The following is a 17619-nucleotide window of genomic DNA, read 5'->3' as shown; positions in this document are numbered from 1 at the left end:
TTCTTTGGTTCTCTCTCCCATTTAAGCTTTGCTGTTCACAAAAGTTATATCAAGCTTGGTTTGTCAATATATTTCCTTCTCCACGTTACACAATGCCTGTAGTTTTCAGACAGTCTGGCACAAAGACAAAATTATTTCTAAAATTCCAGACTTATAGAAGCTTTTGAACATCACTGGTTTAACCTAGGGAACCCTCACTGTTTTGATAACAGACTTAAGGGCTTAGTGTTTAATTCTGGGAACAGTTAGTAACACACAAAGAGACACATACACATGCACTCTAGTAGGCATTGGAGTGGTTTGAGCATCCTCAAATTGCACTGCTGAAGGATCTTCACATCTTCTTTTCTCTGAAGTCTTTAACTCACATGATTGATCCTAGCTTGGATTTAAGTTGATATTTACTGATATCTTCATCGATGATAAGATGTGATCTGCACTTTTGCATGTGGTGGAGCTCCGATCTTTACATTTCTCTTGGTTACACCTCAGGCTCAGCTTAATCAATGTCAACTTTCTTCAGTTTTCTTCTCTGGATAGCTCGTCTGGCAAATGCAGCAGGATACAACTTCAGGTATCTTACTGGTGTCAGAGTCTCTCTCCCCTCCTCCCCCTTTCTCCAAATGATTGACATAGGGTTTAGTGATTCCTTTGCTCCACCCCAAAGGGATACTCTTGTCCAGTTATAGATTTCAGCATGTTGGTATAGGTCATCAGGGACCAATGACTTGACATCTTGGTCTGAGAGTTATGTCAAAGGTTCCAGGCTAGGAGGGATGTGTTGTAATCCGATTAATTACTAACCGCAAACAAGTAACTGATTCAGAGCAATCTGGATTGCTTGGTAAAATGGATTCAAGAAAACAATGTATGTTTTAACGTAGCTAAATGTAAATGTATATGTCTAAGAGTAAAGAATGTAGGCCATAATTACAGGATGAAGGACTCTACCCTGGGAAGCAGTGACTCTGAAAAAGATTTTGTGGTTGTGGTAGACAATCAGCTGAACATGAGCTCCCAGTGTGATGCTGTGTTTTACCTCTGCATTTGGCTCTTATGTGATCACTGCTGGAATATGGTGACCAGTTCTGGTGCCCACAATTCAAGAAGGATGTTAATAAATTTAGAGAAGATTCAGAGAAGAGCCACAAGAATGATTAGAGGATTAGAAAACCTGCCTTATAGTGAGACTCATAGAGTTCAATCTATTTAGCGCAACAAAGATAAGATTAAGGGGTAACTTGATTACAGTCTGTAAGTATCTGCATGGGGAAATAATATTTAATAAGGGGCTCTTCAGTATAGCAAAGAAACATATAACAATCCAATAAGTGGAGGGTAAAGCTAGACAAATTCAGATTAGAAAAGAGGTGTAAATTTTTAACGATGAGAGTAATTAACCATTGAAACAATTTACCAAGCATCCTGGTGGATTCGTCATCACTGGCAATTTTTAAATCAAGACTGGATGTTTTTCTAAAAGATCTGCTCTAGGAATTATTTTGGGGAAATTCTGTGGCCTGTGAGGTCAGACTAGATTATCACAATGGTCACTTCTGATCTTGGAACCTATGGCTCTTGAAAACAGGATGCAATAAGTTGTCACGTGATAAGGAATTGTTAAGAGCTTCTGCTTTAGGCCCCAGACAAAAATGTCTTGATTGTGTTAAAATGAGTAAAAGCAGATCCTTGAATACATCATGAGAATGTTTAAACATAATTTATGACAATGAGTTAATTATAGCACTGGGAAAAGTCTCAGAAGTGGGTAGCAGCTGGGACAAGTGTATAGCCTTTATCCTAGTAACTCACTGCCTACATACAAAAATCTGCTTTTAGCATCTCTTAGCAATGCTAATTTTTGTTATATATTTGGCCACCCAAAATCACTTGGGCCTAAATCCAGATATGTCCCGTGTTCCTTACAACTACATCAGTTACACTGCATTTACATTTGGAAGTTTTCTTCACAACCATATGGGCTGGCAATTTACATATTTTTAAACATGAAAGCTTACAATATTCAGAAGTTGCTGGCACTCAGCTAGCAAACTTCCTACTCTCTACAGATCAGGCAAGCATTGAAACCCTGGACATACTTATTAAGTGTAAGATTAGCAAAGAATCCTGTGGCATCTTATAGACTAACAGACGTTTTGCAGCATGAGCTTTCGTGGGTGAATACCCACTTCGTCTCTTGCATCCGACGAAGTGGGCATTCACCCACAAAAGCTCATGCTGCAAAACGTCTGTTAGTCTATAAGGTGCCACAGGATTCTTTGCTGCTTTTACAGAACCAGACTAACACGGCTACCTCTCTGATAAGTGTAAGACTGTCTCTGAAATGGATCTGCCACTGAGAATGAGCGCCCAAGGGAGAGAGATACTAAACTTTAATAAAGAAGAGTATTCTAGTTTTATTAAAACTCTTCACTGAAGCCCTGAGGAGACAGAGGAGAAACACACTGCAGGGCTGATCTCTTCCCTCCTACATTTATACGATCAGACAGACAGGCATTCTTATATCAGAGAAGTATTTTTCCCTATTCTGGGTTTCTTCTGAAGGCAGGAGAAACCTAAAATATTTGCTTGTGGGCACCATCTTTGATCATGCATGGAAGTTGGGTTGCACTTGTGAGTCCTGATTATTTAGAGCCCCACATAGTGCCGCAGGGTGGCAGGAATGCAGTATGGCAGTTTCCCACTGAGGTGAATGTGAAAACAGCAAAATATTGGTCTGTTTTGCATGGTTTGTTCTCTTGTTTGTTGTCTTTTTGTCTAGCCTGGATGGCTGATGGTAGTGGTCACATACTTCTTCCTCAACTGGAGTGGTCAAAATTTTCCCCGAAAGCACATGCATAAGTACTTTCCTGAATTGGGGCCCATAGCTACAGGGCGACACTCCCTCGTATCTTGTGTGTGTGCGTGTGTGTGAGAATATAGATATAGCCAAGGTGGACAAATCCCATTAAAACTTATTCCCTTTTCACATGGACTCATGATCTCATGTTTCTGCCCAAAACACCCCCCCCCCCGCCAAAAAAAAAAGTATCGACCTGACGTTTTAAGAGAAATAATCCCTATGCTCCTCAATGAAACAAAAATAAGGGTAGCGCTTCCACCTGGTGGAGGTGTAGCACGTTCCTGCTAACCTCTATACAGTGCTCTTGGGAGCAGGCAATATAATGGAGTTTACAAGGATTATGCTCCCAACAGTGCTCAGAGCACAACGTGCTTGTAAAATTTCCAATCTGATCCAAAGCATTTCATAAATTGCTCTCCCATAAAGAGATGTGATATAAAGACCATGAACAGCCAGGTTAGACAGTGGCCAGATGGATTACGTGGTCACTTTAAAATAGGTAGGGCTAGGTAATAAGGTAATAATTGGAGATTATTTACTGACAGAGAGAGCTACTGTCATACATCATGGCTCTTAACAATATTTTTTAAAAAATCCTGAAAAACAATGAAAACAGAGAGGGAAGCCTTCAATTTATATTGATAACAATTAATAATCTGAGCTAAATTACTGTCCCACAGCAGAATGTCCCATCAAAGGTTGAGCAACAGTATGCTATAAAACAAAATAAAGATATATTATAGTGGAAGCCACAGTCACTATTTTAGATATAGACTGAATATACTTTTTAATTCTTACTCCTTGCGTTCAGTTTCTTTAACTCACCTTCTAGATGGAAAGTTTCATATGTATGTGGCTTATTATCACTAAAACATACAATACAACTGAGAAAACTATCAACATTTTTTATCAGATTTTTGCTTTCAAAAAGCGTCAAGAATTTGTTACATCAGAAGTATTCATAGATAACTCCTTGGTGCTATGCAGGATAAAAGAAAAAGTGGGATCCAAGCAGTGGGAAAGTGGATCATGAGAGAGTCTCTTCGAATAAAAATGCTGAAGAGCTCAGAAGAAGTTCAGTGACGGATAGATAGGGGAAAATAAGTTGAATGTAAAATTTCAATTAATAGTACAACTTGAACTGGATTAGAGTTCACTGCCTTAAAAATACAAGACAGAAGTTATATTGCAGCAAACAGTGCTGGTTATAATCCATAAAATAAGCTTAAATCAAAAGCTCTTCATTGCCAGACCTGTGGGGTATTATGTAATTCAGATCAAACAGCAAGTGAACAGCACTTCATGGAAATAATTTTTTTGTTTGGTCCCCTTCACCTTTGATGTTCAAATAATTAACCTTGCTATCTGTCTACTGCTTTGGGGACATTCAGCTTTGAGTCTAATTTGTGTATCCTTTGAGTACCACATGTAGAATGAAAATAAGGTTACTAAATACTAATCAGGGCCACCCGGGGGCAAGTGGGGCAATTTGCCCCAGGCCCCCACGCGAATGTCGGAGGCTCCCCCTGGCCCCGCCTTCACCCATCCCCCGGCGCCTCAGCGCGCCACGTCCAGGAGTGGCCTTGGACAGAGCTAAAGTGGCAGGGCCTGAGCTCCTCCCCGCTCAGAGCTGCGTGGTAAAGGGGCGGAGCTGCGAGCTCCAGTCCCGCCGGAGCCAGGCTGTTGTAGCGCTGTCCAGGGCTGCTCATAGACGCGGCGCGCTGAGGCTCCGGGAGAGGCAGGGGTAAGCGGCATGGTAAGGGGGCCGGGGCCGGGGCCAGCGGAGGGGGTTGGATGGATAAGGGGCAGTCAGGGAATAGGGAGGGGGCAGAGGTTGGGGGGGCAGTCAGGGGATGGGAAATGGGGGGTTGGATCATGGGCATTCTGGGGGTCTGTCAGGACTCGGCGGGGGCATGGATAGGGGTCGGGGCAGTCAGGGGACAGGGAACAGGGAGAGTTCCCGGGGTGGTTGTTGGGGGTGGGGTCCTGGGGTGGTTGTTGGAGGGGGCGGTAAGGGGACAAGGAGCAGGATGGATCAGGGATTCTGAGGGGGGGCAGGAAGTGGGTGGGGGTCAGATAGGGGGCAGGGCCAGGCTGTTTGGGGAGGCACAGCCTTCCCTACCCTAAAGCTCATTCAGCAGTTTGAGGCTTGCAGACAGCTATTTAACACTAAGAGCCAAGCTGTTATCTTTTTCCTTAGGGGTACCATCCCTTACACTTCTCAAATGCCAAATTATAGTCTACATTTAATTTCAGTGCCATAGGGAGATTCATGTCAGCGGAGGGTAGCTTCATTGAAAATTAGCCACTTTAGATTAACAGTGATAGAGCCAAGAGAGCCACGAGGGAGGGATCACATGAGAAGAGCAATACTCTACACCACCTATCTCCTTCCCAACCTGACCAAGGGAGACTCCTATCCCCCTCCTTTTCCTGAGGCTCCAGAGGGGTTAATTCAGTGGTTCTCAAACATTTGTATTGGTGACCCCTTTCACATAGTAAGCCTCTGAGTGTGACACACACCCCCTTATAAATTAAAAACACTTTAATATATTTAACACTATTATAAATGCTGGAGGCAAAGCAGGGTTTGAGGTGGAAGCTCGCAACCCCCAGTAATAACCTCATGACCCCCCAGGGGTCCCGATCCCCAGTTTGAAAACCCCTGGGTTAATTTAATTTTGGAACCCTGTGTCCATTCACATGCATGTGCTATTTTGAGCATTTCAGTTTTCACAACATAAGCTCATCCTAGATTCTGAAACAAGCTCAAATGCTCAGTTCAAGGAGTATGTACATAAGCTATACTAAAGACAAACCCACAGTAACTGTCTCCAGTTTCTGAGGGATCCGATGGAGCCAGTCTTTAGAAAACAGATAAATTCATGGAGGTTAAGTCCATTAGTGGCTATTAGTCAGGATAGGTAAGGAATGGTGTCCCTAGCCTCTGTTTGTTAGAGGGTGGAGATGGATGGCAGGAGAGAGATCTCTTGATCATTACCTGTTAGGTTCACTCCCTCTGGGGCACCTGGCATTGGCCACTGTTGGTAGACAGGATTCTGCTTTTTAAAAACCCCTAGTTTTCGATCAAAAAAAAGTTTTGATGGAAAATATTTGTCCAGTGCTTTAAATGAGCTTTAGTGCTTTTAGCACTAGCTGATGCTGAGAACCACTGATACCTTGTAAAGGCGACTTGAAAAGAAGTTCTCTCAAAACTGGGTTTGTGCCGAGATGCGGAAGGTTTTTAAATGTTTATTTTTCCCAGGGCCGCTGGGGGTGGGGAGAGGGAGTGGGGCAATTTGCCCTGGGGCCCATAGGGGCTCCCATGAGACTATAGTATAGTATTCTATAGTATTGCAACTTTTTTTTTTTAATGGAAGGGGCCCCTGAAATTGCCTTGCCCCAAGTCCCCTGAATCCTCTGGGCAGCCTTGATACCAATTCCTGTTCAACTTAGCTTGAAATTCAGGTTGGGAAGGTAAGAAGGAATATATAAATGATATAAGATATGATAGAACTTGAACTGGTAGTGCCACTTAGAAAAAAATATGGAGAGACTATCAAATCATATTCACCCCAAATTTAGATTGTTGTTCAAAACAATAAGCAAAACATCTGTACCACTGATGCAGACCAAGTGAAATGTTTCTATGAGTTTTAAAAATTCCACTAGAGTTTATTTCAAACAAACATTCCTCTGCAGTTTTTACACCCAAACATTTCAACACTGGAAACCTGAAGTTGAAAAGACTATAAACAAAAGTTAAACTGACTTTTAATTAATTTCCATTGTCCAAGCTGAGACAAATGGAAAATGCAAACTACATTTCCGCTCCCCCACCCCAAAATACATGTTAGTCATTGAAGATGTTATTACAAAAATAGGTAAAGAATTATTTACAATAAGATTTAAATTGTCTCTTTACTGTAGATTAAACAGCTGTTACTGGTTAGAATCTCTCCTTTCAACTGCCTTAATTTCTACTAAGCAATTGAATTAATTAGTTGCTTACAGTTATGATCAATAATTCATTATCTTTGTTTGGTGTTATTTTCATATCATAGCTTGTTACTGTGATACCACCTACAAAAATAACATGCTTGGATGTTAATTGTGTCATGCAACAATCAATTTCCTTGTTAACTGAGATAACCGAGAAAGTGACTGTTACTCAGGTGACAGACAAATCTTCAGATGCTATTGCCATTAGCAATATTTATCTTTGGTTTCAGGAGGACCAATTCTGCAGAAAAGGAGAAAATATTAATTAAAGGCAGACATTCAATATTTGTTTCTCCTCCTCAGCATTTTTTAACCTTTGGTTCAAGTTATTAATGGCTAAATTATCAATACTCTAAATTAGATGCTGTTAAAACTTTAGTTTGGTATCTGGTCAGATACTGTGGGCTCTAATTCCAGAATTTACTCCGCCACATTTAGTGTTTTAACTCTTCTATTTATGTATTTTTAATACTAGAACATAGCCTAACTGCTTTCTAAGATTTTTCTGAGGTTTTTTCCCTAGCTATAATTAAGGGCCTAAGTAACAGAGCAGAAGGGGGATCAACTGGGTAGGACTATATTCTAGGACTTGGACTTGAACACAGGTCTCCCCTGCTTTGCCACAGACTTCCTTGGTGATCTTGGGCAAATCACTTTGTCCCAGTGTGACTCAGGAACCCCTTTGTGTTAACGGATAGGGGGTACATAGACTTTTACAGGGAACCCTAGGGTCAGACATATGCCTAATAATTCATTAAAACATGGCATGTCAGAATTCATGACATATATAATAAATAAACATGTGAATATAAGCCCTATGGCCAGAAGCTCCAGAGGGAAAAAGTTCTCTCTGTTCCCTCTATTGGTGAAGACAGAAAAGTAGTGCCATAGAAAGTGTTATTTGCATCAGTAATATACCCACAGTTTACTCCTGGGGGAATTCTGCACCAAACAATTAAAAATTCTCACAATATTTTAAAATTCTGCATATTTTGTCAAAATAACAATATAATTACATCGGTTTCAAGTATTTTGGTTATACTTGCTTTCGGGAATTTTGAAATAAATGTCTGTAACAATACAGAAAACAAAAAAGATTCCCCCAGGAGTAGAAAGTTAAAGAAATCCCTATCACAACCCAGTTCCTGTTTCTCTGTTATGTGTTTGTCGGCCTCCTCAGTCTGGGTGTGTCACACGTGCCAGCTAGGCACATCTTGGGGAAAAACTCTGCCTCCCTGGTCTTTTAGTCGATTCTCTTTTTTTGCCCTGGCCCCATAAGATTACCATATTTCAAGTTCTTAAATAGAAGACACTGGCAGGAGGAGTTGGAGGAAGGGTAGAGTTGGGGGTGCTGGAGGGGTGTATGAACTGGAAGAGAATGTTTAGGGGTGCTAGAGAGGTGTGTGTGTATTTGGGGATGCTGGAGGGGGTATTTGGAGAGTGCTGGAGGAGTGTGTGTGTACTGACGGAGGACATTTGGGGGCTGCTGGAGGGGATATTTGGGAGGTGTGGAGGGAGCTGTGCAGGCTCCCGCTGGCCCAGACACCAGCACTCCCCTGCCCCCAGAGCTCAGCCACGGGCCCAGATGCCCACACTCCTCTCCCTAGCAGTGCCCAGCCACAGGCTCTGCTCCATACAGCTTCATTACTGTCCACACAGGGGACACAGTGTGGCCCCACCCTTCATCACCCTTTGCAAGAACAGGGTCTTCCACACCTGCTTCTGTCTCAGGGCAGATGAAGATCAGACCTGGCAGCCAGAGCATTCCCCGCCAGGCTGAGTGCTCTGCTCACTGCACGGCCACAGCCCAGGGCATGCCAGGAACCGCAGCTCCTGGGAATCTGTCAGCTTCCCCTCCCTGCCCCGTCCATCCTCTATTTGTGAGCTGGGGAGCCAGACTTTGTGGTATCCAGCAGCCCTAGTGGTGGCCAGCATGTCTGCAGTGCCAATTCTGCAGGAAAAAATAAAATTCTGCACAGAACATTAATTCTGTGCAAATTTTGCCTTGCATAATGGCACAGAATTCCTCCAAAAGTAACAGTTGTTCTAGTGACACTTAGAATGTCTTCATAACTATCCGTGAACTTGGATTTGGGTGGCTAGAGGGCTCCCAGAGAGGGAAAAGAGCTCTTACTATGTGGCAGAGCTCATTTTTAAGTGGCCAGGAGTCTGCTCAAAAGTCCCCTCCCAGGGGGATTTTGTGGCAAGAGACAGTACAAAGGACAGCAGCACAGCTAAGTGAACTCTGGTGAGCCCTGTTGTAATAACTGGTCCTACAAATTTACCCTCATTGAAAGCTCCACTGTGAGGAGTGAAAGTTTATAAAATGTTACAATAACCTACAACAATAAGGACTGATGGGAAAAGGTGAAAAAAGGAAACAAAGACTAGGTTAGTTCAAACAAAAAAGGCCTATAGCTATAACTCAAGGACTGTGTTATAATCGTGCCTGGTAAACAAGAGTTAAGTGTGGGACTGGAAATCAATGGACCAAAATTGGCATGTCAGATATTAAGTCTAAATGGTGAACAAAATAATGAGGGGATGGTCTTTTATGCCCATCACCCTTTTGGGGTCCTCAAAAAAAGAGCTGGGGGGTGGGGGCGCGGAGAGGGAGTATTAGCAGATGCTGACTGACTGAAAGACAGGGGAACAGGAAGGAATGAGCTTTGCTATCATGGCTGCCACCTTCACAGTCTACCAGAACTCCAGAATCCACTGTGATACTGTTGGGCCTTCCACCATCCTAATCCCAGGGGAGGTCCCGACCAGACCCAGGCCAGAGAGGGACCCAGATGACATTACATTTCCATGAGCTTCATATGAATCCCATATACCACCTGGGATGTGAGACTTTTACCCCCAACACTTTGTGTGTCCTTTCCCTGCCACATTACCCATTTTCTTTCCTATCCCTTTTCTTTTGCCATCTGTTTAATAAGGCTCTGTCTACATTGGCGAAACTAACACCACTCCTTGGAGGTGGAAGTCTTTTGTCAGCAGGAAAGCTCTCTCCTGCCAATAAACAGCAGCGACACAGCGTGCCCTTTTAGCAGCACGGCTTTAGCAGCACAGCCTGGCTTAGCCAGCTAAGACTGTTTATCTTGCAACACTACTGTGAGCCCATGACCAAAGAGGCCGTTAAAAGCCATGTCTTAAACAGCCTGATGCTGTACAAGTTTGCCAGGTCTCAAAGTAGCTAGAAAGATTGTGTGCCATGCTTGTTTCTCCAGCAGTGAGCTGCAAGAGAAAGTCAACACCATAGACAGAAGCTGCATTTTCTCTCTTTGCTGTTATTCTCGTTCCCTTTTGAGTGTGGGGTTGTCTTGTTTGGTCTTCTAGAAAATGGGATAGTACTTTAACAGCTCCAGCCCATCTCAATGAACTTCTCTCTTTCCTGAAGGACAAGTTCCTTCAAAGTAATATCTTTAATACCTTCTAAGAGACTGTCAGACTGGGGTTGTTTTTTCTAGAACTTTCTACAGCTAAAAGGAACAAGAACTATTGTGAAAATAAAAATCCATTTCAAATGCTGTGATTTTCCATATTTTTCTGTTTCTTAAATAAAAGGTTGAAAGGATTTGTAATGCTGTTTGCTATGGTACTAAGTAGGCTGAACACTATTTACCACTGTTTAATGTTGTACAGTAACACGGTCACCTTTGACTCTTTGGGCCCATATATTCCATCAAAATTCAGACACTCCCCTGTCAATTTAATAAAGCTGAATTAGTAAACTGGGTTAAGCAGTGGTGCCACTCCCTTGGGACTGGAGACAGACCTGGAAAGGGATACTGGGGATCAGCAAGCAGCAGTAATCCAGCTGTGAGGAGGGTTTGGTGGAAGGGTGCCGTGGTGCAGTCACCTGTGGGACGTTTTTACTGGCAGGTGAGAAGGGCGTGAGACACACTGCTACCACAGTTACTGAAAGGGGTGGGTGGGTATTTTACACTCTATTTGCATATATTCTGTTGCTGCTTTCTCCCATGTTTATGGCTGTGTTCCCTTTCCCCTCAAAAGAATTTCCTTAGTCTGTACAGTCTTGGAGTGCTTGTGAGAGAGGCAGTTTTGCCTGTTAAGGATGACCAGGGAGGGTGCATTTAGTTTTCTCAGGTTTCATGGTGGTGACTCCAGCTGGTTTAGTTGTTTATCAAGAGAGACCCTAGATATATTGAACCCATTAATTAACTGGCATAAAGGTTTCATGTATACGATCAGCCAAACAGCAAGAATAATCACATGTGTGTATATGGCCATAGATCATTAAAATACAGTTTCTAACCTTGGATTTAGGTTTGCTTTGTTTCTTACAATACCACTAGTGTCTACTTACAGAGCGACTGGAAAACAGAAACATGCAAATTGACACTCATGACAGACAACCCTTTGACTCACTTCCCTCAGTGAAGTTCTCACTGTAACAGTACTCCGCTTCATGTCAGGGGAGAAGTTCCTTCCCTGCTGCCCTTCAGTGTTATGTTGATAGATCCAGCCCCTCAAGTGTGCACATGCACACACACACACACAAAGATACTTGAGTAAAGTGTTACCAGGATAACGTGGGTCTTCTGGGCCCCAAAACACAATCCAATAGAAAGGACTTAAAACAAAACAAGCAAAACAGACTCACATACTACCAAGTCCTGGCCGTCTCCATTTCTCAAGCATCATACTTCCCTTCCCGATCTCTCAGCCAGGAGCACACTCCTCAGAACCCTCTCCAACCTGAGATAATTTACTAGGCTGTTCTGGTTTCGGTGCAACCTTTTTGGTCACCCTGACTAAAACTCTTTTCAGACAGGCCTACCTCACACAATCCCTTTTCAGTTGCCACTCCCAGCCAGAGGTGCCTGTAAAACTCTTCTCCCTACGCATTCCTCCTCCTCTTGACCAACACTCCCAGTCCACCCCAGCTGCAACTAGTAATGACCTAATGAGTCACAGATGTCTCTCGCCAGGCTGAATTAAGCCCCTGACATGGGCATAGTGGGGATTTGGTCCTTTTCTCTAAAGCAGTGGTTCTCAATTGGAGGTCCAGGGGGGCTGCCAGCCAGTTTCAGGGGGACTGTGAGCCTGGAGACCGAGGGCAGAGTTGGAAGGGGGCACAAGGGGCATTGTGCCCCAATTTGCAGTGCCTTAACCAGAGTGGGGCAGTCCCAGAAGCAGCTTCACCTCCCTCCCACCAAGGCCCTGCCCAGGTCAGAGACTGGAAGCCAGAGCCAGGTAGTGTGGGTACTGCTCTGGCTGTTACTATGGAGCGGTCAGCCACAGTGCTACCCTGTCTGCTGCTTCTCAGCTCCCAGCCCCCTTTGACTGCTTACAAAGCTGGTAAAAGCTGCCTGGCTAGGGGGGACCCATCTCCCTCAGGGAGCAGTGACCACAGGGGGCCCCTCCCTCAGAACACAGCCCCTAGCTACCCCCCTCCCTCCCTGCACCCTGAGCTACCTGCACACAGTCCCTAGCTACCTCCCACCCCCAACCCACACAGACTGGGTGGCATGCTGTGAGTTGGGTTGGAGGTGGTGCTCCCTCCCCAGGCCCTGCCATGCAGAGCTGGTCCCCCAAAATAGAAGTCAAAGTACACCTAAGTAGGGTGCCAGGTGCGGGGAGCGGGAGGAAGGGCTTAGAAAGAAAAAGGTTAAGAATCCCTGCTCTAAAAGGACAAAAAACTCTGACACACCTTTTTTTTCTTTTAACAGGAAGTATTAAAGTATTAAAAAATTAAACCCTAGCTAATACAGGCCCGATCCTCAGCTGGTGTAAATCAGCATAGTTTTGTTGGTTGCATTGGTACTATACCGATTTAGAAGATCTGGAGATATGTTTTAATTAGGATATAGATTTTTCTCCAGACCATACAAAGCTATACAGCATGTAGGTGACGTGTGCCGTAATATATGAAATCGTTGATGAGCATCCTCTTTAACAAGGCCTTTTACACCTCTGAGGTAATATAGAAATCAGATCCAACACGTTTCACATAGTTACAAAACAGAAGTATAAAGAGAACAATTCTGTCACAGAAAAAGCCACAATTTAAAAAAGGGTTACATATTTAAAGTGTGGTTGAACTCCAAAAAGTGACAGAGAGGTAGCCGTGTTAGTCTGGTTCTGTACTTCACCCACGAAAGCTCATGCTGCAAAACGTCTGTTAGTCTATAAGGTGCCACAGGATTCTTTGCTGCTTTTCCAGAAAGTGAGTGCATTAAAAAATGGGCATTGCCAAGTTCTATACTTGTTTCTCAGAAATTCCCATAGCAGCTTTGCTCAGTTTAAAAGTAAAATATATTTAGCTACTATCATCTGCACAGAAACTCCTGGAATTTAAAATTCAAGCTGTGTTCTTTCTGGCTCGTGTAACACCAACCAGTAATATGGCCTACATGCAACAACAAAAATGTGACATGTAATATTTGCATAAGTATTATATTTTACATGTATGTTAACTCAAACTAAAATGAAACTGGCCCTTTTCACATTAATCTGCACACATATATAGAACATCCTTACATGAAAGATTTCTAGAAAAGGTTCTGTGGTCACATTCTAATTAATTCCATCATGGATGTATACTGAAACCACCTCATGCTCTTGTAGTTTTGAGAGGTTGTAGCACAAACAACAGGAAATGTATCACAAAACCAAACCTGCTGAAGACAAACTCTGTATATGTTGTAGTTTTAGACCAAGTACAAAAAGATAAAGATGTTTTAATATTAAGGTGAAGAAAATCTGTTTTGAAGAAAGCTTGAAGTTAATTTTTGCCTCTTTTCTTGTGCTCTTTAGTTGTTGAAAATGAAACTGTGCATACTAATCTTTAAAACTAGCTGCCACTTAAAAAAACCAAAAAGCCGTGGAAGCTATTCTGAAAAACAAATGAATCATCACCAAAATATTAGCTGTGTAACAGTTTTTTATTTTACTATATTGACATTTTATGCACAAATATTTTATCAGAATAAAAATAGAAAATAATTGTTTCATGTAAAATTACCAAAAAAATTCAAAACAAAAGTAATACATAATTATTAGCAGAGTATAAGTGTCTTTATTTAAAGAGTAAAAACGTATGCAAAACCCCTGTTTTACAAAAAAATTGGGATTATACTTTTTTTTTTCTGGCAGCAACAAAACAATTATATAGACATATAATATTCTACATCCTTTATTTAATTGAAGACATCAAGTTAGTCAGATTTCTCTCTTAGCTACAGGAAATTTGACAACAGCTTTATGCTGTTTGGAAAATGCATTGGTCCTTTTTTAATGAAAAGAACATGGTGGAAGAGCAGCAGATCCTACCAGGAAAGAAAATGCACATAGACAAACCCAAAAGAGAATCATATTTACTAAATTAAAGAGCTTCAAAATAATAATCAGATGTATTTACATGGGAAGTTTTGATGCCATCTTTCCTAACAGAATGGAATAAGACTATGTATATTCAAGGGTAAAGCATCAATTTTACTTATTAGCTTTAATATTAATTCATCCTCCGTTAGACTGATTTGGTCAGTCAACATTTTAAACCCTTCCTTTCTCTGCCCACTTGCAGTATTTTAGACCTCCGCTAGAAAGACTGAGCAGTGTTCTAAGGGGCAGTTGTATCACATTTCTTAATTAGCTACTTGAACTGTGGCTTGTATTTACAGTGCCCATCCTTGTCTTGCACAAATGGAATTCTGGACACAGAAAAAAGTTGTTAGCCATGCAACTTGCAGACTAATTTTCTCCTTTCATAAGCAAGATAGTGTCCTCAGCTATTTACATAAGAGATTTCAAATGCTTGATAGTGAAAATGGGCTACAACTGTACTATAACAGTCATACAAGCTAGACATTTGACTTGACTTCTGACTGATTTACCCATATCTGTAAAAAAGGATTTGTAATGGACTAAAAAGGATTTGTGTAGCTTCTTATAAAGCTAATACATCTTTCAGAAGCAGAATGGCTCAGCCTTTTGGCAAATGAAGGAGTGCTTCAGTAATTCAAGAATGGTAAATTTAAAGTCACTGGAGGAATCTGACAAGAGAAAGCTACAATGGTGGTGATGGCAGCTAAAGAGACTTAAATGATAGATGGCATGAGAGAGATCCTCAGGCCTACAGCAGAGGCATGGAGATGCACCTCCACTAAGAAAAAACCTCAGCTCCCAGATGTACCCTGAAAAAATAAACCCTAAAAATATACAAGTCTCACATATTTCCAATTCCTCGAAAGCCAGTTTCTCTTTGCTTGTCAACAGCAATAACATAGTGCTTCCACCACTCAGTTTAAGTACATTTTACATTAAGCGTCTGTCAGTGTAGCGAGATTCTTGACTTAAAAGTTTTAAGAGTAACTTGATCTTTCAACACGGTACTAAAGATTTTCTCTTATGCAATTATATTTTTACTATTTGTCAAGTGACACCACAGATTCTGCTGATGGTTCCTTATTTAAAAAAAATCTGCTTGCAAGAACAGCAAAAATGCATGGTAACACAATATTCATACTGTTTAAACAAAGGGGCAAAAAGTAAAAAGTACTCTATTCAGACTAACAGAAGAAGTCTAGCAAGTCATTAATGGAGACGCTCAAAAATCATGGAGACACAGTTTTGTACATATTAACATGTATATGCCTGAATGAAGTAGTATTTATACCAGTCTCTGGATTCAGGATACATTCCAATTATATATATTTTGAAAAATGTATCCAAACCCTTAACTGTGCCCTGCTTAGGCCTCAGGAATGTGTAGTTTTGTTTCTGAGGCCTTAAAACATTATTTGAAGTTTGGAAAAAAGGAATTTTTAATAAGAAACTGTATTTTTTCATATTTTAACAGGGCAGACTATACAATAATCTGGAAGTCAAACTTTAGATTTTTATAAACTTATTTGCAACTCATTTTGATTCTAAACAGGAAAGGATTGCTGAATGTGATTAACTTAAGTCTTCAGTTCATCAAGATCAACTATAGTGCAGGTATAAGGAGTATTGGGTAATATACTCTGCAGCATAGAGCAATAAAAACTTATTTTTGGGTGAGGGATATCTTTTCGAGTTTTTGATCACCTGACAGGAAAAACATGGAAATCTTTATTCATTTTCTTTTGCTGAGTAGCCAGCATAACATTTTTCAAAAGTTAAGAATTTGCCCTCGTATATGCATGTTAGCTACACATTACAATGAAATACTCATAATTGGCTTTTGATGTAAGCCAGACTTAAACCTGGATCTCTTTCTTCAGCACTGATCTTCAGTTTAGTCTATTCTTAGTTTTCTTTGCTTATAAACAGAGAAATTATCTTAAGGACTTGATGCTTTGTATTATTTTTTAATGTGTCTGTTCTTTCTGCTCTGCTTGATTAGATGAGATTAACAGGCATGTTTAAGGGCAGCTCCTGCTTTAACTGTGTACACATCCAATTCCATTTTGTAGTTCAATAGAGAAAAAAAACAGCAGAAAGGGTTGAATTCAAACTATTGACCAGTCTATTTTCTATAGATGCTTCACTTTTCTTAAAATGCTGGAACAAGTATTTTGTAGGGCTGGACATACAACATGAATCAGTTCAGCTTTCCTCACCAATTTCAGCAGACTACATGACACAGTGTGCCATTCTTCACATTGAAGAAGTTGTGGTGATCCCTTAACATACACTGAAATATATGCTGTTAAAGATCCAAATTTATGGGAGTCTCAGTTCTTTGTAGAAAATCATGCATCATATTGTACTGTCAAGGAATAAAAAGAAGCTTCCCATTCTGATAAAGATAACTGCTCTGGGTATATAAGAAAGGCCTCAGGCTCCCACTTTCAGGTCCTAGTGCTTAATTGTCTTTCTCGGTTTGCAGGGATGCTGTAGCTAGTGCTACTGCTGTGACAGGCTGTGCAATGCCATGGAGTTGCATCTTTGCCAGTTTCTTTTGCTCACACTCTGTGACCAACCGGTTCAGCTCTGCTGCGCTATAGCCAATGAGAGTTTTCAAGTCACAGACAAATTTGTACACAAACCTCTTGCCTTGTACTTTGCAGATCATATCCCCATCATAGTAATACCTTAAATGAGAAAAAGCAAAATCAGTGCAAAGTAACAGAGCAATATTCAGTGTACGAAACCCACGCACCCCCACACAATGATCACCTTTAAAGATGCTGTAGCGCTAAAAGGTAGGTTCTTTTTCTCATTGTAAGATCTTGATAAAGATTTATTTTATTCACCAACATAAAACTAGACTTCAACGGTCTTGTGCTAGAGTTGTTTTGTTTTCAACATAAATGTAAAGAGGAAATGAAGGCAGTGGAATATGAATTCTTTCTTGAGTTATCTGGCTGAGCTATTGGGAGAGCAATGTTACTAAATCAATTCATCATCGCCATCACAAATCCCACAGGGATGCAGGCTGCTTGAAGACTGAGCATCACTGGGGTGACAGTACACCAGAATGGCCAGATTTTGCAAGATTTCGCTGATTATTTTTGCCTGAGTGGCAGAGAGACTCTTGGCAATTTCAGCTACAAGGACAATTGACCAGACTGTTGCAGAAGGTCAGTTTCAGTATGCACCCTCATGTACTGACCCTGTAGGTCCCATAACCTTGCCTCTTGCTTACTCCCTTCGCGGAAAAAGCAGCTAATTTCAAACTGAATGCTGTGGGTCATTGTATTCATGATTATGGAAAGAGTGGGACTGTATATTAATATAGCCCATCTAAAACTACAGGATACTTTTCAATAGTGAGCACTGGAGTTTCACTCTTTCCT

General features: G+C 41.4%; 1 protein-coding gene across 3 annotated transcripts in view; it reads right to left on the bottom strand.

Moving 5' to 3' along the window:
* Nucleotides 1–13786: 13786 nt before the first annotated feature.
* The window catches only part of GABPA (GA binding protein transcription factor subunit alpha), a 54312-nt gene continuing 50479 nt past the window's right edge, over nucleotides 13787–17619 (bottom strand). For all 3 annotated transcript variants that reach the window (XM_045002215.1, XM_045002213.1, XM_045002214.1), the window contains one exon: nucleotides 13787–16914. In XM_045002215.1, the coding sequence (XP_044858150.1) occupies nucleotides 16686–16914 (229 nt within the window). In that variant the 3' untranslated portion in view covers nucleotides 13787–16685. The remainder of the gene's footprint in view (nucleotides 16915–17619) is intronic.

This window comes from Mauremys mutica, chromosome 1 (genome assembly GCF_020497125.1).
Source record: "Mauremys mutica isolate MM-2020 ecotype Southern chromosome 1, ASM2049712v1, whole genome shotgun sequence".
NCBI classification, from domain to species: Eukaryota; Metazoa; Chordata; order Testudines; family Geoemydidae; genus Mauremys; species Mauremys mutica.
This window is presented reverse-complemented; position numbering and strand designations above follow the sequence as displayed.